Source organism: Labeo rohita, chromosome 11 (genome assembly GCF_022985175.1).
Source record: "Labeo rohita strain BAU-BD-2019 chromosome 11, IGBB_LRoh.1.0, whole genome shotgun sequence".
NCBI lineage: Eukaryota > Metazoa > Chordata > Actinopteri > Cypriniformes > Cyprinidae > Labeo > Labeo rohita.
Window position 1 is genome coordinate 6,364,469 of NC_066879.1, and position 26,805 is coordinate 6,391,273.

Genomic DNA, 26,805 nt, shown 5'->3' on the forward strand with positions numbered 1-26,805 from the left:
GTATGCCAGACAGACAGGATGACAGAATGACAGACAGACAGATAGAATGACAGAACAACAGACAGTATGACAGACAGACAGATAGAATGACAGAACAACAGACAGAATAACAGATAGATAAAATGACAGTTTGCCAGAGATACAGATAGAACGACAGACAGACAGAATGACAGAACAACAGACAGGATGACAGAACGACAGGCAGATAGAATGACAGAAAAACAGACTGAATGACAGACAGATAGAATGACAGATAGATAAAATGACAGCATGCCAGACAGACAGACAGACAGACAGGATGACAGAATGACAGACAGACAGATAGAATGACAGAACGACAGACAGAATGACAGAACAACAGACAGGATGACAGAACGACAGACAGATACAAAGAAAGTACATCATACAGAATGACAGACTGACAGAATGACAGACAGATAGAATGACAGATAGATAAAATGACATTATGCCAGACAGACAGACAGAATGACAGACAGATAGAATGACAGACAGACAGAATGACAGAACGACAGACAGATAGAATGAAAGAATAAGACAGAATGACAGTACATCATACAGAAAGACAGACAGGATGACAGACAGACAGATAGAACGACAGAATGAGACAGAATGACTACATCATACAGAACGACAGACAGGATGACAGAACGACAGACAGATAGAATGACAGAATGAGACAGATAGAATGACAGTACATCATACAGAACGACAGACAGGATGACAGAATGACAGACAGATAGAACGACAAAACGACAGACAGAATGACAGATAGATAAAATGACAGTATGCCAGACAGACAGAATGACAGACAGGATGACAGAATGACAGACAGACAGATAGAATGACAGAATGACAGACAGAATGACAGACAGACAGATAGAATGACAGAACGACAGACAGAATAACAGATAGATAAAATGACAGTTTGCCAGACAGACAGATAGAATGACAGACAGACAGAATGACAGAATGACAGAACAACAGACAGGATGACAGAACGACAGACAGATAGAATGAAAGTACATCATACAGAATGACAGACAGATAGAATGACAGATAGATAAAATGACATTATGCCAGACAGACAGACAGATAGAATGACAGACAGAATGACAGAACAACAGACAGGATGACAGAACGACAGACAGATAGAATGAAAGAATAAGACAGAATGACAGTACATCATACAGAACAACAGACAGGATGACAGAATGACAGACAGATAGAATGACAGAACAACAGACAGAATGACAGACAGACAGATAGAACGACAAAACGACAGACAGAATGACAGATAGATAAAATGACAGTATGCTAGACAGACAGAATGACAGACAGACAGATAGAACAACAGACAGAATGACAGAACAACAGACAGGATGACAGACAGATATAATGACAGTACATCATACAGAATGACAGACAGACAGATATGACAGAGCGACATATAGACAGAATGACAGACAGAATGAGAATGATAGATAGATAGATAGATAGATAGATAGATAGATAGTTGGATGTTTAAGATGATAAAAAAAGTAACTGTTCTTCATCTCAATATAGACCCGCGTGGAGGTCATTTGTTGCCCCAGACAACAGACTGGAGTCAGCCTTCATCCACACAGAGTTACTTCCTCACCCTTGGCTTCAGAAGAAGAAAGGATGGAGACTTCCTACATAAACTGCTCCACAAGAGGAGTCCCACATTCACAGGTTGGTGTAGGCTCTATACTGGGTGAAGGGAGTTTATTTGCATTTACAGACCTCCAGTTCACAGAACACAAACTGAAGACTTTAGCACTGCATGTTGATGGTGTTAAGATGAAGGTTCACAGAATGTGCTGAACAGGACATGGCATAACCATGGCTACACAACACATCTTGACATCACACATTCATCTGCTTGGGTGACATCATTAGGTACTCTCAGTGTGTACTTTCTTGTGAAAGAACATGAACGAGAATACGCTAACCTCAGGAAAGCTAAATGGATCACAAAGCTTACGGCGTCGAAATACGCAGCGCAAATAGACCTCTCAATCCTCACAACCATTACAATGACAAAGATGTTTAATACAATCCCAGAGGGATCTTTTCTATTCTACTCACACTTTTTCACGACAATGACTTTGTTAGGTCAACAAAAAATGAATTATCTAGTAGTGCGTGGAAATTAGTCCAATTGAAATCAAGGGCTAAAGCTGTGTCTTATGTTAAATGTACAAATTTACAGACTGACCTCCAAGGTCACGCAATCATCGTCTTTCAAGAATGAGAAATTCCCATTAACTCAGCCCTTTTCTGTTCTGTTTAAGCGGACAAGAGATTACAGGGACCAATCAATGTATTGACATCAATGGCATAAAATTTCTCAATTAACCTTGGTTCGTGCAAAGCCAGAGAAGCAAAGATGACGTGGATGTCAGATATACTGCCGGCAGCCGGCTTGCACAGCAGAGCAGAAGAGGTCGACAGAGCTCGAGCTGTATTTGTGAATGATCTCTATTAAGAGCAAGAAAATCTATGGCATTTGTGTAATGTCTCAAAGGTACAGCCACTGCATAGGTCGTTATATTAATCAATCATCCTCAAGAGGCTCTGACAGCTTCAAACTTCTTATGCATAAGTACTAATGCTTTATGATCGTCATAATATTACACATAGAGGCTGTTCTGTATGCTGCAGATGTGTTTACCACTGTGTAGTATAAATTAACAGTGATTATTAGTACACAGCTATTGCAGGTAAACATGCGCTGCACATTCAGTAGAACAGCCCATCGCTATAGGGTTTCAGCCCTTAAATTCACTGTAAAGGGGGCCCTCTAGGGGATTTTTGTGGCTCAGGGCCCCAAGAATCAATTCCAGCTTTCGCCCCACTAGCAATGCTCCTATCATGCATAATATTATGAAGAGTTGATGAAAATTCAACTTTCCTCAACGGGTGGTAGAGCATTCAGGATTATGGTGCCTAAACTCTTGAACTCACTCCCACTGTTCCTTCATAACACCTCGACCGCCTCCAACTTTTTTCAGCATTACATGTCAAACTAATATTTTGTTGTTGTTTTTCGTTGATTTTGTGCTTTATTAAACAGATTTTAGCTTTGGAAAAAGTTAAATTACATTAACCATCTATCAAGATATCCACCCATCTATTATTCTGTCTGCCTGTCTGTCTATTCTGCTATCTAACCATCCATCCATCTATCCTTCCACATGTCTGTCTGTCATTCTGTCTGTCTATCTGTCCATCCATCCATCTGTTCTGTCTAACTAACCATCCATCCATCCGTGTATCAATCATTCTGTCTGTCTGCATGTCATTCTGTCTGCCCAACCATCCAGCTGCATGTCTATCTATTGTTATGTCTATCCATCCAGTTATCCATCCATCCATCCTTCCACCTGTCTGTCTATTGTTTTGTCTGTTTTTCTAACCATCCGTCCTTCTGCCTGTCTATGTATCATTTTGCCTTTCTGTTTGTTGTTCTGTCCATCCGTCCTTCCATCCATGCATCCATCCATCTGCATGTCTATCTATCTGTCACTCTGTCTGTCTAACCATCCATCCATGCATCCTTCCACCTGTCTGTCTATCTATCATTCTGTCTGTCTGTAGATCCGTCTATCCATCCATCCGCCTGTCTATCTATTGTTCTGTTTGTCTGTCTATGTGTCATTCTGTCTGCCCATCAATCCATCTATCTATAATTCTATCTGTCTGCCTGTCTACAGTGTTGTCTGTCTAACCATCCATCTATCTACTGTTCTGTCTATCACCCATCCATCTGCATGTCTGTCTATCTATATTGTTCTGTCTGCCTGTCTATCTATCGTACTGTCTGTGTGTCTGTGTGTCTGTTCGTCATTCTGGCTGTCCGTCCATCCATTTGCTTGTCTATCTATTATTCTGTCTGTCTATCAGTTGTTTGTTTGCCTGTCCATCTGTCCATCCATCCACCTGTCTGTCTGTCTAACCATCCATCTATCCGCCTGTCTATCTATCGTTCTGTCTGTCTGCCTATCTATCTGTCATTCTGTCTGTCCATCCTTCCGTCCATCCATCCACATGTCTGTCTAGCTATCGTTCTGCCTGTCCATCTATCCTTCCTTCCATCTGCCTGTCTATCTTACCATCCATCAATTTATCCTTCTACCTATGGTTCTATCTATCTGTTGTTTTGTTGGTCTGTCTAACAATCCATCCGTCCACCCGTCCATCATTTTGTCTGTCTATGTCGTTTTCTTTGTCCATTCATCTGTCCATCCATCCACCTGTTTTTCTAGCTATCGTTCTGTCTGTCTAACCATCCACTTATCCGCCTACTATTGTTCTGTCTGTCCATCTATCTATCCACCCGGCCATCCATCCTTCCATCTGTCTGTCTATTGTTGTTTGTCTGTCTACCTGTCATTTTCTTTTTTCCATCCGTCCGTTCATCGATCCATCTGCCTGTCTATCTATTGTTCTAATCATCCACCCATCTATCCGTCTACCTGTCTGTCATTCTGTCTGTCTACCTGTTGTTCTGTCTGTCAAATCTGTCTATCCATCCATCCACCTGTCTGTCTATCTGTTGTTCTGTCTGTCTGTCTGTCTGTCTGTCTAACCATTATGCATCTGCCTATCTTTTGTTCTATCCATCCACATGTCTGTCTATCGTTCTGTCTGTCATTCCATTCATCCATCTACCTGCCTGTCTACCTATCATTCTAACCATCCATCTATACATCCTTCCACCTGTCTATCGTTCTGTCTGTCTGTCATTTTATTTGTCCCTCCATCCGCCCATCCATCCATCCACCTGTCTATCTGTCATTCTGTCTATATAAACATCCATCCATCCATCCATCTATCTGTCTGTCCATCCATCCATCCATCCATCCAAATGTCTGTCTATCGTTCAGTCTGTCTGTCCTTCCATTCATCCATCCATCCGCCTGTCTGTCTATCTAACCATCCATTCATCCTTCTACCTGTCTATCTTTCCGTCTGTCTGTCCATCCATCCACCTGTCTGTCTATCGTTGTATCTAACCATCCATCCATCTGCCTATCTATCGTTCTGTCTGTCTGACTTGCCTGTCCGTCGTTCTGTCTGTCTGTCCATCCATTCGCATGTCTATCTATTGTTTTATCTAACATCCATCCACCTGTCTGTCTATCATTCTGTCTGTCCATCCATCCATCCAACCATCCAACCATCCACCTGTCTCTCTATCTATCTATCTATCTATCATTCTATCTGCCTGTCTATGTGTGATTCTGTCTGTCTGTCATTCTGTCTGAAATGATAAAAAAAAACAATGCATAAGACTTACTGAACATTTACACACTGTGTCTTTTACAGGGCAAAAATCTCCATTCACCACTCCAAGCTATAGAGACCTGGAAATGATGTACGAGATGCAAGAAAAGAAGATTCTGCCAGTTCTAGATTTTATTAGGTGCACCAAGCTAAGTGTGGGTATATATTTATGTTCTTGTGTGATGCTTAATGACTGCCCAAGAAGATGTTTGTAAATATTATCCACCATATCCTGGTTGATATGTGGTTGTTAAGGAGATATTTACCCCCCAAAATGAAAATGCGTTCATTATTTACTCATGTTAATGTTGTTCCAAAAACCATATAACATTTTTTTTTCTTCTGCGGACCATGAAAGAAGTAGTAGAAAGAATGTTGTAACCAAACTGTTTAGGTTTCCATTGAATTGCATTGTATTTTCATCCATCAATAGGAACCAACATTGTTTGGTACCAACATTCTGTAAAATATCATCTTTTATGTTCAGCAGAAGAAAGATATTCATACAGGTCTGGAACTACATGAGGGTGAGTAAACGATAACAGAATGTGTGGGTGGACAATTCCGTTAAGTTGTTTTGAGGGGTATTTTTTTAAGCATGTTGTTGACCTGTTACTAAAGGAATGCAAAGTTGTCACTTATCACCCCAAGTTACAAGAGCCTCATCAATATATGTCTATGTAATTTTTCATTTGTTGTATCGTCAGCCAGGCAAAAAAAATTGTCAATCTGATAACTTAGAAAAGTAGAAAAGTACAGCACAACCACATGAGTTCAGTCAACCACATGATTTGATGTATCATTTACGTCTACAGCATGAAGAGTTTCATGCCGAAGGTTAACATATTGGGTTAGGACTTTGCTGAAATCACTTACCCAAGTATGAGCAATAGTGCTAGTGATGCTTCTCCTAGCCAACACTACTAATTATATACACTTGCAGGGCCATCAGTGACTAACAAGCCCTAGCTGTCAGTAGCCCTGGCACATCCCACTAATAATTGCAATCTTTCTCCAACCTCACAATGGACTACACAAAATGCACACAGATGAAGTTTTCATTTCATTTGGAGGCTGAACTCTCAGGGCGTTTATTTCAGAGGACAGTGATTGAATTAGAGCAGCAACGGCAAATGTTTGATTGGCCCAGACATGACGCTAAATTACATTAGTCAGTTATTCTCCAGCCGAGAACAGCCATCAGCTCTCGATTAAAACACAGAGTTGATTTCATCTCCACTGTGATGAAATCTGTGGCAACACATTCATTCTCGAAATGAAGAACTCAACCTGTCAAGCCGATATCAGTTCTGGATCTGCACACACGCTCCTTTGCTGAGTCACAGAATCATACAAATATATAAATTATTAAGTACTGTACATCAATATTAAATTATCCCTGGGCATTTTAGGATGGATTTCATATATCAAAGTTTCTGAAATGACAGCTCCACTGCATCCATGTCCAAACAGAGTATAAACAGGAAAAATGCTCTTCAATCGAGTAATCGTGATTAATCGGATCAAAAATAAAAGCTTGTGTTTACATAGTATGTGTGTGTACTGTGTATATATTTAAGAAATATTTACATGTGTATGTATGTGATTTTAGTTTGGATTTTTTTTTATACTTTTATTTTGGATGCAATTAAACCACAATTAATCGTTTTGAGAGCCCTAATAGAGAGAGAGATTGACGCTTAAATTAAAATTTTGAAATAACTATAATTAATTTGATCTATTAACCAGCATATCCATTAATTCAATTTTTAGCTAATTATAATTTAAATAAAATATTAAAAATATAAAAACATAATATTACACTAAAACAAAATCTAAAACAAAATACAATTAAAAGAAAATATTTTAAATTACATTAAATAAAAGCAACAGGCAGTCTATTCTTGCTTCCTTGTTCTCTAACCAACTCACTGTCTCCTTTTCTTGGGTTATGGAAAGTAAACAGTGCGGCGAGATGAAAAAACACCCGAAAGTACTGAGACAGTAGTGGTGAAAAATGATGCATGCTGGGGGATATGTGTTGGTAATAAAAATGACCATAAAGTGGATGAATGACACTGGAGAGTAACAGAGCTCACACGAAATAAAAGGAGTCTAGAAAGACATGGAGTGGAGCATCATTTAGACAAGCGACCTCGACAGGCCAAAAACAGTCCACAGGGGAAAGCGTTTAAGATGCGACCTTGGGACGGGGGGTGGGGTTGAGCGTACCACAAAATAGCAGAAGAATAGCAGTTTTTCAAGTTGACTTCCAACATTTTGTAGCCTTTTGTCAAGTTTCAGCGTGAGAAGAATGCTTGTAGCACAAGATGCCAAAAGGTATTTGACATAATGAATCATCAGGGAACATGGAGTTGCTTTTGTAGCGCTGCAGCGGCGTGTGTGAAACGGCTCTGAGGGACGCTTTGGCACTGGGAGCTGTCAGTTTCAAACAAAAGCGCCGTATGCTGACACTTTTTAAAAGTGTTTGTTCTTCTTCTTTGTATTGTTACTCTCTGTGGAAAAGGTCAGCGTCCCTTTTTCAATTTATAATGACTTCATTTACATACAGCGCAACTCAGGGCATCAAGGAAACATGACAGAAGCACGCTTGTACACACACAACCCAATAACAACACGTTCAGTTACCATAAACACTCCATGAAATCCCTTCTGTGACATTATCTCCAGTGGATTCAGGTGAAAGTCAAAGCAGCGAATGGCATTTGCGTTGAGAGATGCGCTGAAGCCTTAAGGTGAATAGTGTGATTAGTTTGAATGACTGTGTACTTTTTACAAGGATTGGTAAACGTAGAACTTGTTCGGCTTAAGGTTTGCTGTGAAAAAAGTATTTAAAGGGGTCATCGGATGCCCATTTTTAACAAGTTGATATGATTCTTTAGATTCTTTAAATATTCTTTGGTTAAAAATTCTCAGTGGTAGTGTAAAACAACACCCTTTTTACCCTGCCAAAATCAGCTCTGCAAAAATCATTCCATTCTGGTCGAGGCTGCTTTAAATGCAAATGAGCTCTGCTCACCCCGCCCCTCTCTTCTCTCCGTGGAGTGACGAGCCTGTTTACTTTAGCCACATTTAGCCACTAAACTTGCTAACTAGCACATTATTAGGAAAGGTGATCGCAAAGATTTATAAAAAAACCCCTTATACTCACTTCTGCTGTAAGTGAAGCTGGATCACAAATGATTCGCACGAACATAGACGGATTTATGTAGATCAGGAGGCGCATTCCCTTTACAAACAAACGTAATCCACTGCATCTTCAGCAGCTCAGATGTCTGGAGTAAATGACGACCACTATGTTCATTATTACATCCAGCAACACAACACCTCAATCGTTCAATTCTTGTCTAACTTACATCCCTCCTCCGGTATCAAAACATGAGGTTGGACTGTTATCATGAAAACTGACAAGAGAGCAGTGGATATATTGATTTATTTACTGTATATTACACTGCTGCCACACAGATCTAATATTAACATGCAATTTCTTTCCCAGCTGTTTACCTTCACAGACATAACTGTTTTTAAAACTCATGTGTGTTTTTAACATAAACTGTAAATCACGGGGGGGCAGGACCCCCCATCTAAGGGTTGTCCCCCCTAAAAATATCATTACTAGCAACTCTTTGTATTGTAAATAATATAATGGACATATACTTAAAATAACTGTGTAAGTAGTAAAACAATATAAACGCAAAAAAAACGTTCAGAAGTTCAGAAATATTTTAAGTCCCCCCTCCCTAACAGTAGTATGGTCCACTGCCTGCTTTTCCCTCCTTTACCGATACACACACGAGTCCGGTGACAGAGCGCAAAGCTCTTCAGTAGTTATGTGTAAGTAGCTTAGGCTGTCAAGGCTATTTTATTTACTTTAAACATCAGGTGAAGTGATTCCTACTCTTTAATACAGATGATGTTGGATCATTAATAAATTATTCATGACGTCGGTGTCGACAACCTCGTGGTTTGTGCGCCGACATATACAGCGCAACTGTGCTCATGGTGACCCGAGTTCGATCCCCCTCCCCTCTCTCTACCTAATACTTTCCTATCATCTCTCCACTGTCCTATCTGAAAAATAAAGCAACAAAAGCCCAAAAAAATAAATAAATAAATAAATTAGTCATGACAAAAAAAGATGTTATCAATGTATTTTTCTATGAGCGATTATAAGGTTACAAAGCTTAGTTTACCGTAGCTTGTCACCTACTAACTAACACGGCGATAAGCCTGTGTGTGAAATGATATTACGCTTTTGATAATCTATCAGGATATTAGATTTATGTTTATTGTCCCCTCATACTGTTAGATGAAATTTAAGCCCTTGCTTGTGTGTATTTGACAGTTTAAGCGCAGTAAGACACAAAAGAGAGTTTAGACGATTTTCTCAATACTTAGATTTTTTTTTTAACAAATAATAATTTCAAATACATTTCAAACTCTTTCGAAACTCACACCATTAGTTAAACCAGACTGAGTCAGTTTGCTCAAACAAGCAAACTGCAATTCTATTTAGTGGCACAGGAACTTACATAGTTTTTATTTTTATCTGTGTTCATATTTAGTGTATAAACGAGCGTGTTTTTGTTGGGTGTTTAGGTTGGATTTTCCACAGGATCTGGAATCACAGAGCGACTGCAGTATGCTAGTGTCCTGGGACAGCTGAATAAGTTCAGAGAACATACGCATGTGCTGCAGCACACGCTGGCTGAGCTGGCGGTCGCACCCTACCTGCAGGACATCAGTCCTTCTGACACAGAGCTGGTGAGGCAGTCACTTTTTTCTCCTCCCCTCACTCTATTAAAGCATGTTTCTCTTCCATGGAACACAAAGGGAGACATGAAAAACATTCATGATGCTATTTTCCATTCAATGAAAGTGAAAGGGGACCAGGGGCTGTCAAGCTCCAAAAATGACAAACAAGCAAAGTGGTCCATGCATTGTGAAAAAGAAGTGGACTTAAAGGGATAGTTCACCAAAAATGAAAATTCTGTCATTAATTACACACCCTCATGTCGTTCCAAACCTGTAAGACTTTTGTTCATCTTTGGAACACAGATTAAGAGAGATTTTTGACGCTGCATAGATAGCAACACAACTGACATGTTCAAGGCCCATAAAGTAGTAAGGACATTGTAAATTAGTCCATGTGACATCAGTGTTTCAACCGTAATGTTATAAAGAGATACATACTTAAATTTAAGCTGTTATTAACCAAACAAAAACAGCTATTAATAACTCCTTTTGTTTTCCATGGAAGAAAAAGTGTTAAGAGTTTCATATGTATATTCTCATGGTAGAAACTCCTGTAGCAAATTTTTGGATGCCGATTTCTACTTTTCTCTTGTGCTTTATAATGTCATTTGATGAAAGAAAAAAGTTACATAGAAACAAAGCTATTCTCCTCATCTCAAACTTCAAACGAATGTTCCTCCAAAAGGCATTTGAAATATGCAGATAAAGCGCTGCACAGGGCCAGGCTTCCTCTCCGAGTACAGGTGGAGGAAGCAGGCAGCTGGAATGAGACGGCGTGGTGATCCCTGGAGTGTGCATGCGCTGAAAAATACAAGAATGAAACGAAATCAAAGGATTATAAACAATCTCCATCGGATTCAGATCAGTCTGAAGTGGGAATTTGGTCTAAATGCACATTTACACAGAGATCATTCTTTTATTTCCTTTTATCGCTATTTAAGTGTTCCCCTCGCTGTGAACAGGCTGAGCTACTTATGCAGATCTGTTGATAGCTCTGGGCCATCCTAAGCACACTTAACACTGATCTGAGAGCAGTTTTAGATGTTAACAGCTCTCACTGGGCTCTGACCCAAGCTGGTCCAGTTAACACGGACGGAATCATGGAATCCAGTCATGGAATTTACTGTATAACGTGGAATGTCAGGGAATTTGCCAGATTTTGGGATGAATAAATCAAAAGTAGGTCAGTACATTTAAATCAAAACTCTTTGAACATTAAGCAGCAAAAATACTATTTAAATATAAATCCTGCATGTTCTGCTTGTCTCTGTGTGAATGAATTACACAGACGTGTAATTTTGTGATGCTTGCTGTGTTTTTAGCCTCAGCCGCCTCAATATATGAATACATGAACACAAAATAATATCTAGAACTGCTCCGAGAGTCACTTCATAAGCATACGTTTATTTTGAGAAAAACTATCTGAGAATTTTTTTTTTTATAAAATCAAATAATTAGAGATGATTTTGATTATTTACATTTAATGAAAGCATTAAAATGAATTAATTAGTTACTAGTGCAGTCTGATTTGCAACAAATAACTCTTCCGAAGTGGTTCTTTTTAGTAAATAAAAAAAACATGCAACGTTACTAGTGCAGTCCGATTCGCAACAAATGACTCTTCCAAAGTGGTTCTTTTTAGTGAATAATAAAAAAAAAACATGCAGTGTTACTAGTGAAGTCTGATTCACAACAAATGACTCTTCCGAAGTTGTTCTTTTTAATGAATCAAAAAAAAAAAAAAAAAAAAAACATGCAACGTTAGTAGTGCAGTCCACAACAAATGATTCTTCCGAAGTGGTTCTTTTTAGTGAATCAAAAAAAAAAAAATGTTATAGTGCAGTCCGATTCACAACAAATGATTCTTCCTAAGTTGTTCTTTTTAGTGAATCAAAAAAAAAAAATAACATACAACAAATGCAGTTCTTCCGCAACAAATGATTCTTCCGAAGTGGTTCTTTTTAGTGAATCAAAAAAAAACATGCAACGTTACTAGTGCAGTCCGATTCACAACAAATGACTCTTCCGAAATGGTTATTTTTAGTGAATCAAAAAAAAAACATCCAACGTTACTAGTGCAGTCTGATTCACGACAAATGACTCTTCCGAAGTTGTTCTTTTTAATGAATCAAAAAAACAAAAAAAAAACATGCAACGTTAGTAGTGCAGTCCGATTCGCAACAAATGACTCTTCCGAAGTGGTTCTTTTTAGTGAATCAAAAAAACCATGCAACGTTACTAGTGCAGTCCGATTCACAACAAATGACTCTTCAGAAGTTGTTCTTTTTAGTGAATCAAAAAAAAATAACATACAACGTTACTAATGCAGTCCGATTCGCAACAAATGATTCTTCCGAAGTGGTTCTTTTTAGTGAATCAAAAAAACCATGCAACGTTACTAGTGCAGTCCGATTCACAACAAATGACTCTTCCGAAATGGTTATTTTTAATGAATCAAAAAAAAACATCCAACGTTACTAGTGCAGTCTGATTCACAACAAATGACTCTTCAGAAGTTGTTCTTTTTAGTGAATCAAAAACAAAAACAAAAAAAACATGCAACGTTACTAGTGCAGTCCGATTCGCAACAAATGACTCTTCCGAAGTGGTTCTTTTTAGTGAATCAAAAAAAAAACATGCAATGTTACTAGTGAAGTCTGATTCACAACAAATGACTCTTCAGAAGTTGTTCTTTTTAGTGAATCAAAAAAAAAAAAAAAAATGCAACGTTACTAGTGCAGTCTGATTCGCAACAAATGACTCTTCCGAAGTGGTTCTTTTTAGTGAATCAAAAAAAACCATGCAATGTTACTAGTGCAGTCTGATTCACAACAAATGACTCTTCCGAAGTTGTTCTTTTTAATGAATCAAAAAAAAAAAAAAAAAAAACATGCAACGTTAGTAGTGCAGTCCGATTCGCAACAAATGATTCTTCCAAAGTGGTTCTTTTTAGTGAATCAAAAAAAAAAACATGCAATGTTACTAGTGCAGTCCGATTCACAACAAATGATTCTTCCGAAGTTGTTCTTTTTAGTGAATCAAAAAAAAAAATAACATACAACGTTACTAATGCAGTCCAATTCGCAACAAATGATTCTTCCGAAGTGGTTCTTTTTAGTGAATCAAAAAAAAACATGCAACGTTACTAGTGCAGTCCGATTCACAACAAATGACTCTTCCGAAATGGTTATTTTTAGTGAATCAAAAAAAAAACATCCAACGTTACTAGTGCAGTCTGATTCACGACAAATGACTCTTCCGAAATGGTTATTTTTAGTGAATCAAAAAAAAAACATCCAACGTTACTAGTGCAGTCCGATTCACAACAAATGACTCTTCCGAAATGGTTATTTTTAGTGAATCAAAAAAAAAACATCCAACGTTACTAGTGCAGTCTGATTCACGACAAATGACTCTTCCGAAGTTGTTCTTTTTAATGAATCAAAAAAAAAAAAAAAAAAACATGCAACGTTAGTAGTGCAGTCCGATTCGCAACAAATGACTCTTCCGAAGTGGTTCTTTTTAGTGAATCAAAAAAACCATGCAACGTTACTAGTGCAGTCCGATTCACAACAAATGACTCTTCAGAAGTTGTTCTTTTTAGTGAATCAAAAAAAAAAAAAAAAACATGCAATGTTAGTAGTGCAGTCCGATTCGCAACAAATGACTCTTCCGAAGTTGTTCTTTTTAGTGAATCAAAAAAAAAAAAAAAAAACATGCAACGTTACTAGTGCAGTCTGATTCACAACAAATGATTCTTCCCGAAGTTGTTCTTTTTAGTGAATCAAAAAAAAATAACATACAACGTTACTAATGCAGTCCGATTCGCAACAAATGATTCTTCCGAAGTGGTTCTTTTTAGTGAATCAAAAAAATCATGCAACGTTACTAGTGCAGTCCAATTCACAACAAATGACTCTTCCGAAATGGTTATTTTTAATGAATCAAAAAAAACATCCAACGTTACTAGTGCAGTCTGATTCACAACAAATGACTCTTCAGAAGTTGTTCTTTTTAGTGAATCAAAAACAAAAACAAAAAAAACATGCAACGTTACTAGTGCAGTCCGATTCGCAACAAATGACTCTTCCGAAGTTGTTCTTTTTAGTGAATCAAAAAAACCATGCAATGTTACTAGTGCAGTCTGATTCACAACAAATGACTCTTCTAAATCAGTGCAACCAGTCTAGTGTAATTCCTCAATTAATGACTCACCTTTTATGTTAGTGACTGTGAGTCTGTTCTGTTTGGTGAATCAAAAACATGCAGAATGAACAGTGTAGTCCAATTTTCCTAATAAATAACTTCTGATTCTGAAAAAGAATTCTGAATAATTTCTTACCTAACGAATAATGTCTTACATAAAATGGACATTATAACTAAAACATACCCAAATAAATTAGAATCAAGATGAATTAAGAGCTTGTCAATAAACACTGAATCAAAAGTTCTGTATTGTGACTACTGTTTTCAAGTATAGCCTAATTCTTTTTTGGAGTGCTTAAAAGGCAAAAAAATATCTGTTTTTGTGGTGCTAACAGAAAATCAGTAAGCTTCCCTCTTTGGTCTTACCGCAAAAGAGAGTGATCAAGTAACATCACACCATAAGAGCAGAACCAGGATAGCGTGTTTTAATAAAGTCCTGAATTATGCACGGCAGTAAAACAGCTATGTTGTGAATATTTATGAGCCTGAAAGAGAAACTAGCGCCGACAAAGAAGACAACCGCTATTGTGCGTGCAGATATAAAAGTGACGGAACCTAACAGAGAAAATGAGCGAGAAAAAAGAAAGAATAGAAGGAGGAGGTTTCATAATTCACATTCTGGCATACAGTGCTGAAGCACCATAATTGCCTCTTTACTAGATTAGCGCTCCACAGTGGTGAGATTAGCCCAGATCAATAGAGTGTGATGTATGCGAGATTGCGACCAAATCTGCCATGAATGGAGAGCCACGGGCGTTCAATTAGCGTGATGTTTGTATGGGCGCAATACAACACCTCCCAGAATCATATAGACAAATTACAAAGACCTAAATGAGTACTTAAATAGAAACATACAATAGAGAAGCACACATCTCTGTTCCCTGACAGAATCTCTTTACATAAGCTGGAAGTGTAGACCGTAGCTTTAAAGAGCATTTTTGTCGTCATCTTGGCGACAAAATACAGGTTCAGGACCACATGCTGCTTTTGGAAATGGTATGTACTTATATTCATGAACAGAAATAATGGTGTAGAGAGTGATTATGTGAAAACGATGTACACTATAGAAAGAATGGAGTTGCTACAGAGGCAGCTCACCCTACTTAAATAGTGCTTTAGTAAAGCAGGTGGCCAACCACTTCCATACACAGTTTAAGCCACATGTGCCAAGTTCTTAATCTTAGAATTTCTGAAAAATGATTACCGTAACAAAAATTATTAAAAAAAAAAAAAAAAAAAAAAAAAAAAACATACGATTTTTACTTTATCAGTTGTGAATATTGTATTTAGTTTTCTGCCATGCCATAAAATTATTAAATGTGTGGTATTTTCATCTGACACACAGTCAAGAGTGTCTACAGTCATGAGGCTCTACCAAAAATAATTAAATAATAATCCTGAAATGGTATTTTACAAAAACTGTTGGCTCTTTGCCTCAAAGCAACTGCTAAATGCATAAATGTATTATCTGTGATGTCAATTCCTGTTCTATGATTTCCTTCCTACAGGTTTGACTTTGATATTGTGGACATTTTTTAAATATATCTTTTTATTTTAATTATATTTAAAATAAAATATCTATGTAATATTATTCAACATTCATTTTAAGTTTATTTGTTCCCTTTGGAAATAATATATTATTATTGTTATTATTATTATTATTATGTGTTATTATTATTATTACTACTATTATTATTATGTTATCTATATGTCATAACCTGTTAGAAGAAAATTATAAAACCAAACTCAAGAAAACTAAATATTCACATTTTAAAATACCCACATGTAATTACAGTATGTCTATAATAATATAATTTTAAAATAATGTGTATATAAATTTAAACAATTTCTATATATATAAATAATAAATATATATCTTTTTTATATATATATATTTCAAAAAGAATTTCACGTTTTTGAAGACAAAAATCTCCCCCTCCCTCTCTCTATATATATTAATTAAAAATGTATACATAAATGTAAAAATGTTGTGCTGCTTATATAAAAATTGTGTATTTATTTAATACAATATAATAAATATGTTTTATATGTATGTACATGTAAAAATATTTTTATGTATATATATATATGTATATACATATATATATATATATATATATATATTACATTTAATTTATTTTTTTGAAAAATGTGTACATAATTTGAAACATATATGTACAATATGTACAAAATTTTCTCAAGCTTGGTTTTATAATTTTCTTTATATAACACATAGACTTGCAGATAATTTTTCAAAATTAAATATTAATCATATTTTAACATCCACATAATATTCACCTTTTTCAATAAGATTATTCTTCTTTTTTTTAAGAATTCCAGACTTTCCTTGAGTTTTCTTCTTTATTACAATCTCAGGATGTCTTTTTTTTACTTGCCCACCAATATCTAAAAATATTCAAATTAACTTAATGTTAATTCATAAATCATAAATTAATAGCACATCATTGATCCATATATTTTTTTTTTTCTGTCTTTCTCTGTGTTTCTTCTGGTCTTTAATTTCCCCTTCCTTCTCTCTCAGCTAAACGGGTCTCAGCGTGCAGCATACACTCCCATCTGCTGTGGCCTGTGATGGACGAGTGTTGTTCCTCAATTTGTCCACATTGTTCCAATTTCTAACTACCAGCCTTGTAAAAACCCAAGACCGCCCCCTCCCCGTTTCCCCCACCCAAAGGGGAACAAGAAGGAAGTCCTCATTATATGAGGGATGACTTATAAAAATCAGCTGCCAACAAATGATTTTTTAATTAGCTTTTAAGGTGCAGTGTTTAGAAAAGTTATTGCGTTGGTGTGAACTGAGCTGTGATAATCTTTATCTCCTCCTGGCAGCTGCAGGCTCTAATGGCAGACACCATGGACACCCTTGAAGGCAAGCGGTCTGATCAGGAACGTGTGTGGAATGCAATGCAAAAGGTAAATAGACAGCGAAAGGGAAAAGGACAATGACGGCATGTGTAGATGGGCCACAAATGCCACTCAGTGCCCACACACACACGCCATAGCGCATTGTTCCCTACACACACTCCTCAGAATTCAAGAAAGGCATTTGATATACTAAATCAGAAGGGTAAAATTCATTTTTCGAGGTGGTCTTCAGGGGCTCCGCAGACTTCTTGGCAGAACTGTCATTTCTATTGTGGTGGACTAAGTTGTGTGAGGAGCTTTTGATGTGGGCAGTTCTTCAATACTCGTCTATAAATGAATTTCCCTTGTTAATTAGCCTGGCTTGGGTTATTCAAATTGCTCTTGAGAGAAGGAAATCAAGCCAGGACCCTGGCAAGAACAGAATTAAGCCCTAGAATCATGATTCATATTTTATAAAACACATTCAGCCTTTTGAAATGTTGTTCTGAGCACCATGGAAACTATTGGCAGTGTTTGCTAGCCTGTTTACCACCTTTGTGCCTCAATGAATTGAATCTCCCTCCCACTCGTGTGGAAGCCTGACCAGAATGAAGACTTTCGAAGAGAGGTTTGAGGAAACTTTAAAGGTTACAGTATATGAAGGATTTCAAAAAAGGCAATTCCTCTCAGGTATTTGGGCATGTACTGAAATCTGTAGTTAACTGAGTGGAATTTGCAGGCTTTAATAAATCCTAGTGTTTACATTAGCGGCTTGATTATGAATTCAGTTGGTGCTATGGACGCTGGAGATTAGGTTCCCAGGTAAAGGTAAAGGGATAGTTCACCCAAAAATGAAAATTCTGTCAGTAATTACTTACCCGCATGTCGTTCCAAACCCGTAAGACCTTCGTTCATCTTCGAAAAACAAATTTCTTCAAAAATTAAGATACTCTTGATGAAATCCGAGAGCTTTCTGACACTGCATAGACATCAACGCAACTGAAATGTTCAAGGCCCAGAAAGGTAGTAAGGACATTATTAACATAGTTGAAGAAATTGTTAAATAAAGTCATTATTTTTGTTCTCTTTGCACACAAAAAGTATTCTCGTAGCTTCATAATATAATGAATAATACATTTCATCAGAAATATCTTAATTTGTGTTCTGAAGATGAACGAAGGTCTCACGGGTTTGGAACCACATGAGGGTGAGTAATTAATGACAGAATTTTCATTTTTGGGTGAACAGTCCCTTTAAACGAAAATTAAATGTTGGCTTTGCAACTAAATTATATGAAATGAGTTTAAGTTGAAGTACCAAATTTACTGAAATTGAAATAAACCTAAATTAAAGTTAAATGGAAAATATATTACAATTTTATAAATTTAAACAAAATTACGTTAAACTAAAAATATAAAAATACAAGCTAGTTAAAAATATTAATAAACAACACTATAGTAGTATATTAAAAAAAATACTAAAATAAATGCTAGTGTTGACTTTAACAGCTTGATATGAAGGTGCTCAGGTAATGCTGGAGATCAGGTTCCCAGAGAAAGTTACAAAAATATCAGAATATGTGCGGTAGAATATGATGTCATGCTCTAGTGCTTCTGTTTTGAATAATTACATCATCTCTACGCCAGATCTGAATCATGCATCACAAGCTCTTTGATGATGGAGATACAAAACTACCTAGTGTTGTTTCTGTTAACTAACGCTATTAAAAAAAACTTTTGTGAACTGAAATAAGCTGAAATAAAGCAAAATATGAATACTGAATTAAAAAAAAAAAGATGCCTTGACAATTAACTGAAATAAAATAAGTTTTAGTCATTACTAAAATGACTAAAACTAAAAACTGAAATAAGTATTAATGAAATAATTAAAGTTAATTCAAGTTAATTAAATAATTAAAGTTAAATATAAATCCTCCACCTTTCATTGACTTCTTTATGCACTTGGGCTTCAGTCTTTCCTCAGTTTAATGCCAAAAAAATGTTTCCCCATCACACCCAAATAAAAATTAATGGAGTGTCTATTTACACTAAGTGCAAATAGCCTGCCTTGTTGGCAGAGGCTATATACACTAACTCCACCCACAAACGTGTGATTGGGCAAGTCAAAATGACAAAAGACCATCATTAAACATCAGCTCCAGTGGCACAGAAGGTAAAGCGTGTGCTGTGATAATTGCCTGTATTTGCAATAAGTATTATAAAATAGAAAATACTGCTATTTTAACATAATGTAAATAAAATCTATAGCTATTTGCATTTAGTGTAAAGGCATCCATCATTAAGAAAATATGCTATTTTCACTTAGTGTAAATAGCATCTAGTTGCTATCTACACTTAGTGTGAATAGCATCTATAATGAACTAGTCTAAATAGCCGCTGCTATAAATTAAACTTCTCATCACTAAAGTGAACTTTGAAATAGTTAGATAGAGTGCACTTTCAGTCTGACTTCTCTTAAACATGCCGAAACAGATACTTACCTTTCAGCGTTGAACTGGCAAGCAATTCCAGCTGCAGTGCTGAACCGTTTCCCTATAGAGAGTCTCTGCATTATCCTGTCTTCTCGCATTTGTCTTATGTGGACGACTTGAATGAATTAGTGTCATTGTGAACCTGCAATATTTAAGAAATCACAGATTTGGAATGACCAACTTCTCTTGCAATGGCTGAAAGCATCATCCCTTTGGCATTCATCAGGACAACCTCCTGTTGCAGGGTTTCAGTCATCTTGCAATCTCAGTGAAAACTGGAAAAATGCTGGCAGTTAAATAGGGTTTGTCACGTAAATAAGGAAATTAGCACCAGGTGCCAGATTAACACCAATAACTTGGAGTTAGTTCTTTTTCAAATATCTTTTATACTATGCTTCAAACTACAATTAATTAATGAAATGTGCTTAAAAACTGCCTTTTAGGATAAATTCAAATAGGACTAAGCAGTGACCTTAGAATTTAGAAAATTGTGAGTTCTCTGTTTTTTTCTCCACTGTACTATAGCAGTCTATATATAATACTAAAATTACACTGAAACTGCCAAAATGAAGTTTCCTTCATGTTTGATTCTGAACCGTCAATTCAGTCTGTGCATTTAGATCCTCTATTGATCTCTTCTTTATTGTTCTTGGTCTTTTTATTATATGAATTCAAAGGTTCACCTAACCTGAACTTCACTACACAGCAATGCAAATTTAAAGTCTGGAGTCAAAGATTTCAGAATATTGCTAGCCGTGCTAGCTTTGATTACAAGGGTGTTTTACAGTGCACATTTTGAACATCTCCCTAATCAAACCCATTAATAGCTGATTAATAGAGACTCCACGACCTGAAACAGGTGTCTCAGACAAAGGACACATTCAAAATGTGCAGTGTTGGGGGGCTCCAAGAACAGGGTTGTTTCAGAGGTTATTAGCCATGTTTCATTTTAGTAGCAGAGCGGAAGATGTTGTTTTCAGGGCAGCGGGGTTATGGGTCAGACTCGAGGGCTTGGTTCAGTTGGGGATTGTTGGGTCTAGAAAGGGAATGTGTTGTCTGGAGCACGGCTGTGATGAATTACGCAGAGGAAGGAATGATGACACTGACACAGTCAAAGACAGTGCATCAGTGGGTCACTCGCTCTCAGCCATAGCAGCGCCTGTCGCCAGGGGTTACTGATGCACCCTTATTAATCATTCCATCAGCTGCCCGCACCTCAGAGCCGCTCTGATTACATCACACGCTGTTGCTGCTGCTCAAACACACACTTTTCTTTAAAGCTCACACACTCTCCTGTGGACATGACCTTTCACTCCAGATCTGTCTCATACATCATCTAGCCAGCATTAGGGACAATGGGAGTGAGGGAGGAAGAGAGGGCAACGTCCAGAGATGAGGCCCATCCCACAGCCGATGGTGTTTAAATACTAAAACCAGGGACAGGGGAAAGACATTTCTGGCACAGCCGTGGAGTTCATCATGGTGTAATTGCTCAAGGGCACAACCTTTGGAGGGACAGCTGCTTTGGAAGAAGGTTGCAATTGGGTGCTTTCTTTCTAAGATGAAAGATAGATCTCTGTAAAAGCAACAAGCCATGCTTCCACACACTTAAAGCCATTACACCAGCAATCATTACTGCAGAAGCCAGGAATGACTGGATTTGGTGCAATATAGCCTAACCTCAATATATAAATTCATTATAAACTCTTTGAATGATTTTAGTGTATTAATGGTTATGACAATGTTAATGTATACAGACTTCCAGCTACTTCCAATAGATGTTGCTTCATGCTGCTTCATGAATAGGCACATATACAGGTGCATCTCAAAAAATTAGAATATCGTGATCGATACTTGGTCGGCAGCACAAATTACAGCAAATTACTTGCTCCTTCCACAAATTAGAACATCAGTGAGATGTGGGATGGAAACGATCAGCCTGTGGCACTGCTGAGGCACTATTGAACCTTCAGATCATCTGTATATTGTTGGATATATTGTTTCTCATCTTTCTCTTGAAAATATCCCATAGATTCTCTATGGGGTTCAGGTCAGGGATGTTGGCTGGCCAATCAAGCACAGTAATATCATGGTTAGCAAACCATTGGAAATGGTTTTTGCACTGTGGGCAAGTGCTGAAGTCCTGCTGGAAAGGGAAATCAGCATCTCCATAAAGCCTGTCAGCAGGTAGAAGCATAAAGTGCTCCAAAATCTCCTGGTAGATTGCTGCATTGACTTTGGACTTGATAAAACACAATGGACCAACACCAGCAGATGTCACACCACCCCAAATCATTACTGATTTAAGAAACTTCACACTGGATTTCAAGCAGCTTGGATTCTGTGCCTTTCCAGTCTTCCCCCAGACTCTGGGACCATGATTTCAACATGAAATGCAAAATTTACTTTTATCTGAAAGAGGACTTTGGACCACTGAGCAACAGTCCAGTTCATTTTCTCCTTAACCCAGGTAAGATGCTTCTGATGTTGTTTTTGTTTCAGAAGTGCCTTGGTAGCCCTTTATCTGAAGACGTTTGAGCATGGTGACTCTTGATGCGCTAACTCCGGCTTCAGTCCACTCCTTGTGAAGCTCTCCTAAATGTCTGAATCGGCTTTGCTTGACAGTTTTCTCAAGCTGTTGCTTGTGCACCTTTTCCTGCCCAATTTCTTCCTTCCAGTCAAATTTTCATTTAATATGCTTTGATACAGCACTCTGTAAACAGCCACACCATTCAGTAATGACCTTCTGTGACTTACCCTCTCCATGGAGGGTGTCAGTGATTGTCTTCTGGACCACTGGCAAGTCAGCAGTCTTAAGGAACAAGAGATACCCAGAATTTATACTGTAGGGATGGACATTTAGTGAAACTCAAATGTAAATATTCTAATATTTTGAGATACTGGATTTTTGACTTTCATGTGCTGTATGTTTTACTTTACATGTAATGAATCTAGAATATATGAAAGTTTCAGTTTTTAAATACGTTACAAACAAAAAATTAGCTTTTTCACAATATTCTAATTTTTTGAGATGCACCTGTAAGTCTCTTGGCAAATCTAGACAGGTGGAGCTGGGGGAGGTAGAGGGTTTCAGGGGAATTCTGAACTCTTCAGGACCAGCTCACAGCCAACACTAAACCAGATTACATAAACCTTAATGGCTGCAGAATCAGGAAAGGCCAATTGCTAGTAGACTGCATGTAAAGGTCCTATCAGTCTACGTTTCATGACTATCTTCAAACCACTAGATTGTATTAGGGCCCTATGAAATCCAATTTATTACAATTTTTCTGGATTCCCTGTTTTTTTAAGATTTATTTTTGGTGTTTTTTGACTTTATTGTGATATGACAGTTTAGAGGAGACAGGAAGCGAAGGGGGAGATAGAGGGGGCGGGATTGGGAAAGGTCCTCGAGCTGGGATTCAAACTCAGGATGCCCGTGGCTATCGGCACTGACTGTTTTAATATTTTTTAACTCCGTTTTAATGGTTAAAATAAATTTTAGTAATCAAACAGCATGTCTATCTAATTGAAATCATAAAACCTATACAATTTAATAACAATTTATAGAAGATGTAACAACAATTACATCTTTAGGGCCCTATGAACTACTTTTTTTTTTTTCTTCTAAAATGACATCTAATATTTACCAAATTCTGTGGTTTTTATTAAAATTTTTCTGGATTCCATTTTAAGGTTAATTCCATTTTAATAAGCATGTCTAATTAACTGAATTCAAAAAATTTTATTTTTTCTGGTAATCAGATGAAGCCAAATATTAAAACATAACATTAAATTATTTATTTCTTAATCAAATGAAAATCAAACAAACCCTTTAATTTTTTTGGCAAACAAAGTGCTGCACAACAGAGTTTTATTTTTTAAATTAAAACAAGAAAAATTGTGATTATTCCTTATAATTCCTTTAAAAATATAGTTTGGCTTCCACAATTCCGTGTTTTCCTCATCGCAGAAATCATAAGGCCCTATTTTACCAATTTGTCAGCAAGATGTCTTTAATCATTTAAAATATAGTTAATAGAATTTAGCATGATCACATTTTCTTTGATATATTTTAATAAGTACAGATCACCGTTTTAATTTTTTTACATGAAATGTCAATATTTAATCCATTTTTTGACATTTTTTTTTACAAAAGTTATTTGGAAAAATTAGACTTTGTACTTCCATTTAATGTCTTCTATGTATATCAAACCACTTTTATAAATTTAGACAAATAAGAAAAAGTGTGTGTGTGTGTGTGTGTGTGTGTATTTTAAAAATATATTTTGCCAATTGCCCTGCAGATTTAACTCATCAATCTTTTATACTAAAATAATCTTCCAAAATGATCAAATAAAACATATGCAAATATATAAAGAAGTGAGGACAAAACTGGCCTACAGGAATGGTGTTTGATAAAGACTAATGTCTAAATACAAAACGGCTTTAAAATAAGTTGGTTATTCTATTTTTTTTTTTTTATTCAAAACATTATTGAATATATTATATTTTACATATTACCCCACCCAAACACGGTTTCTTTTGCTTTATGGAACAAATCAGAATTTCATACAGGAACCAGAGGCATCTGAGAGAGGCCCAGGTCTGTGGGCGTTGCATATTTTGTTCGGTGTAGCATGTGGTCCTCTGCCTCATTCTCCCAATTTAGCAGGACATCTAATCTTAAACTAAACATTGTGGACCATCTTTTTGAAATGAAGTCACTGGATTAATCTTTACCCAAGGGTTTCTGGGAAGACCAGGCCAAAAGATTAACAGCAGCCAAAACATGCCAACAAGGATCCGAGCCCAAGGGGGACTTGCGTTATCAAAAACTGAATACAGACTGATCTCTCAGCACACATACATACGGTCTGGACATGGATTCCTTCTGGTAATCTCAAGATGTGATCCATCTGCCCTTAGAAGATAAAAATAACACTGGTACCATACAGTGGCCAAAATATGAATGACAAAAAATAAAATAAAATTATGAATTAGAATTTAAAAATAACTGACTTACCAGATGCTAAAGGTAAGAGTAACTTAACATACAGCAGCCAGCAATTTGTAATAACACTAAATATAGGTGAAAATGTGTGATGAAAAATTGCTGTGATAAAAATAAATAAATAATGAACTTCTTCACATAAAGGCATAAAATGTCTAAAAAAAGCCAGGCAGAAATTAAACTTCATATGCAGCTCAAGTGCTTCCCAGCCCTTCATTTCCTTCATATTATTGAGTAGTTAATTTATGAAGCTCGGCAGCACGTCCTTCTCAGAAACACACCAGCAGCAGATTTCATTTCCAATCCCAATTTGTTCTACATGAATCAAAGGGGCATTAACTGACACATTCTGATGAGTGCTGGAGTTCACATATTGTGGCCGTACATTTATTGATTTGCCTGTTTGTTTGATTTTTTTTTTTTTTTTTTTTTTTTTTTGTTGGAGAGTCATTAGAAGCTGCATTTGGGCTGTTTTTCCCACCACACTCGTATAAGTGCACTCGTCCCTGCCCCGGCAAATGGGCGTCTTCTCATTTATGAGCATAAGCTACATGCTCTCAGCTTGTTTCGTTCTCTGCCAGCCGCCATCCCATCTATTTCTGACTCCTCCCGCGGGAGGGAGAACGGATATGAGTAATCGTTCCTACATTAAGTCTACGCTTTGGTGCTTGTCGATTCACTCCGAGAGCAGAGAACAATCTAACTTCTGAAAAAACCCTGGAGTGCTGTGACCTTTGACCTCCCGAGATGGAAAAACTTCAGGCGGTCTGATTTCCTTAGCATACATAGTTATTCCTACAGGTTCACACAATATTTTTGTATATTTGGATATACACAGAACACAAGATCAATATTATATATGTGCAATAAATACAAAACAATGTAAACACACACTGCTTTAGAAATGTCAGAAAAACTTTGAGTTTTTTTTTGTTTATTATGAAGAATATATTAATACGCCTACATTTTTTATTATTATATCAGATATTTTTGAACACCTAACGCCACCTCTACCCTAAACTTATTCACCTTTTTCTTCCCGTAAGAGTGGGTGCTGCCATTTGTAAATTTTAAGGGTCTGGTTTCTGGTCTCATCCGCATTCAGCTATTTTTAGCTGTACAAAACAGCTCGATTTACTGTTTGATATTGCAAATGTGTCTTATTATATTTTTTAATGTATTGTCTTAATTATGAGCAGCTGTTATTTTTTATCTTCATTTTATTATTTAGATATTGAGGTTAATTAAATTATTATAAATTATTATTAATTAGAACGTTAATAAGATTTAATACGAATTTTTGCACACACACACAACATATGTTTCAACATATGTGTTGTTTACAAGCAAAGCATAATAAAACTTACGGTTTTAACAGTCATGGCCTAATGGTTTGAAGGTCACCGGTTCGATTCCCACACCAACAGGAATTGAAGGTGGGGACTGTGAATGAACAGCGCTCTTTCCACCTTCAATACCATGACTGAGGTGCCCTTGAGCAAGGCACCGAACCCCCAATTGCTCCCCGGGCGCTGGAGCAATGGCTGCCCACTGCTCCGGGTGTGTGTTCACAGTGTGTGTGTTTGTTCACTTCTCACTGCTGTGTGTGTGTGCACTTGGATGGGTTAAATGCAGAGCACCAATTTCGAGTATGGGTCACCATACTTGACAATACGTCACGACTTTCACTTTTTACTTTCTGTCAGATCCAATATAACTGGTTGCTTCAACTGTCAACAAAAGTTTCTTTGCAAATTCTCCATTTCACTGTAGTTTGTTTATAAACCAGTCTGCGGTTATGAGCTCTGAACAAACATATAATCCTACGACACGATTCAGGGCACCATTAAAAACAAACAATCCACTTGTTTCTAACGCTGAATGCTTCTGATGCCTGTACAGACGCAAACGAGCTGTTTAAACAGGACCCAAGCATTTTTTACACCTCCTTTATCCTCTTGAATCGAACGACATCTTCAACGAAGTGCATGGAGTACATCAGAAATTTAACATCCAACTGTATACTGTGTCCAGTGTAGATTTGCTTCCGATGCAATGCACATCTGGTGTCAACAGCACGGTTGCCAGGTTTTCACAACAAAACCCACCCAACTGCTACTCA

General features: G+C 36.9%; 1 protein-coding gene across 1 annotated transcript in view; it reads left to right on the plus strand.

Annotated features, from left to right (window-relative positions):
- The window catches only part of LOC127173473 (spermatogenesis-associated protein 16), an 88,397-nt gene that overhangs the window by 57,119 nt on the left and 4,473 nt on the right, over positions 1-26,805 (plus strand). Inside the window, exons 7-10 of the mRNA XM_051123385.1 lie at positions 1,585-1,734; positions 5,374-5,486; positions 9,952-10,116; positions 17,164-17,247. Of these exons, the coding sequence (XP_050979342.1) occupies positions 1,585-1,734; positions 5,374-5,486; positions 9,952-10,116; positions 17,164-17,247 (512 nt within the window). The remainder of the gene's footprint in view (positions 1-1,584; positions 1,735-5,373; positions 5,487-9,951; positions 10,117-17,163; positions 17,248-26,805) is intronic.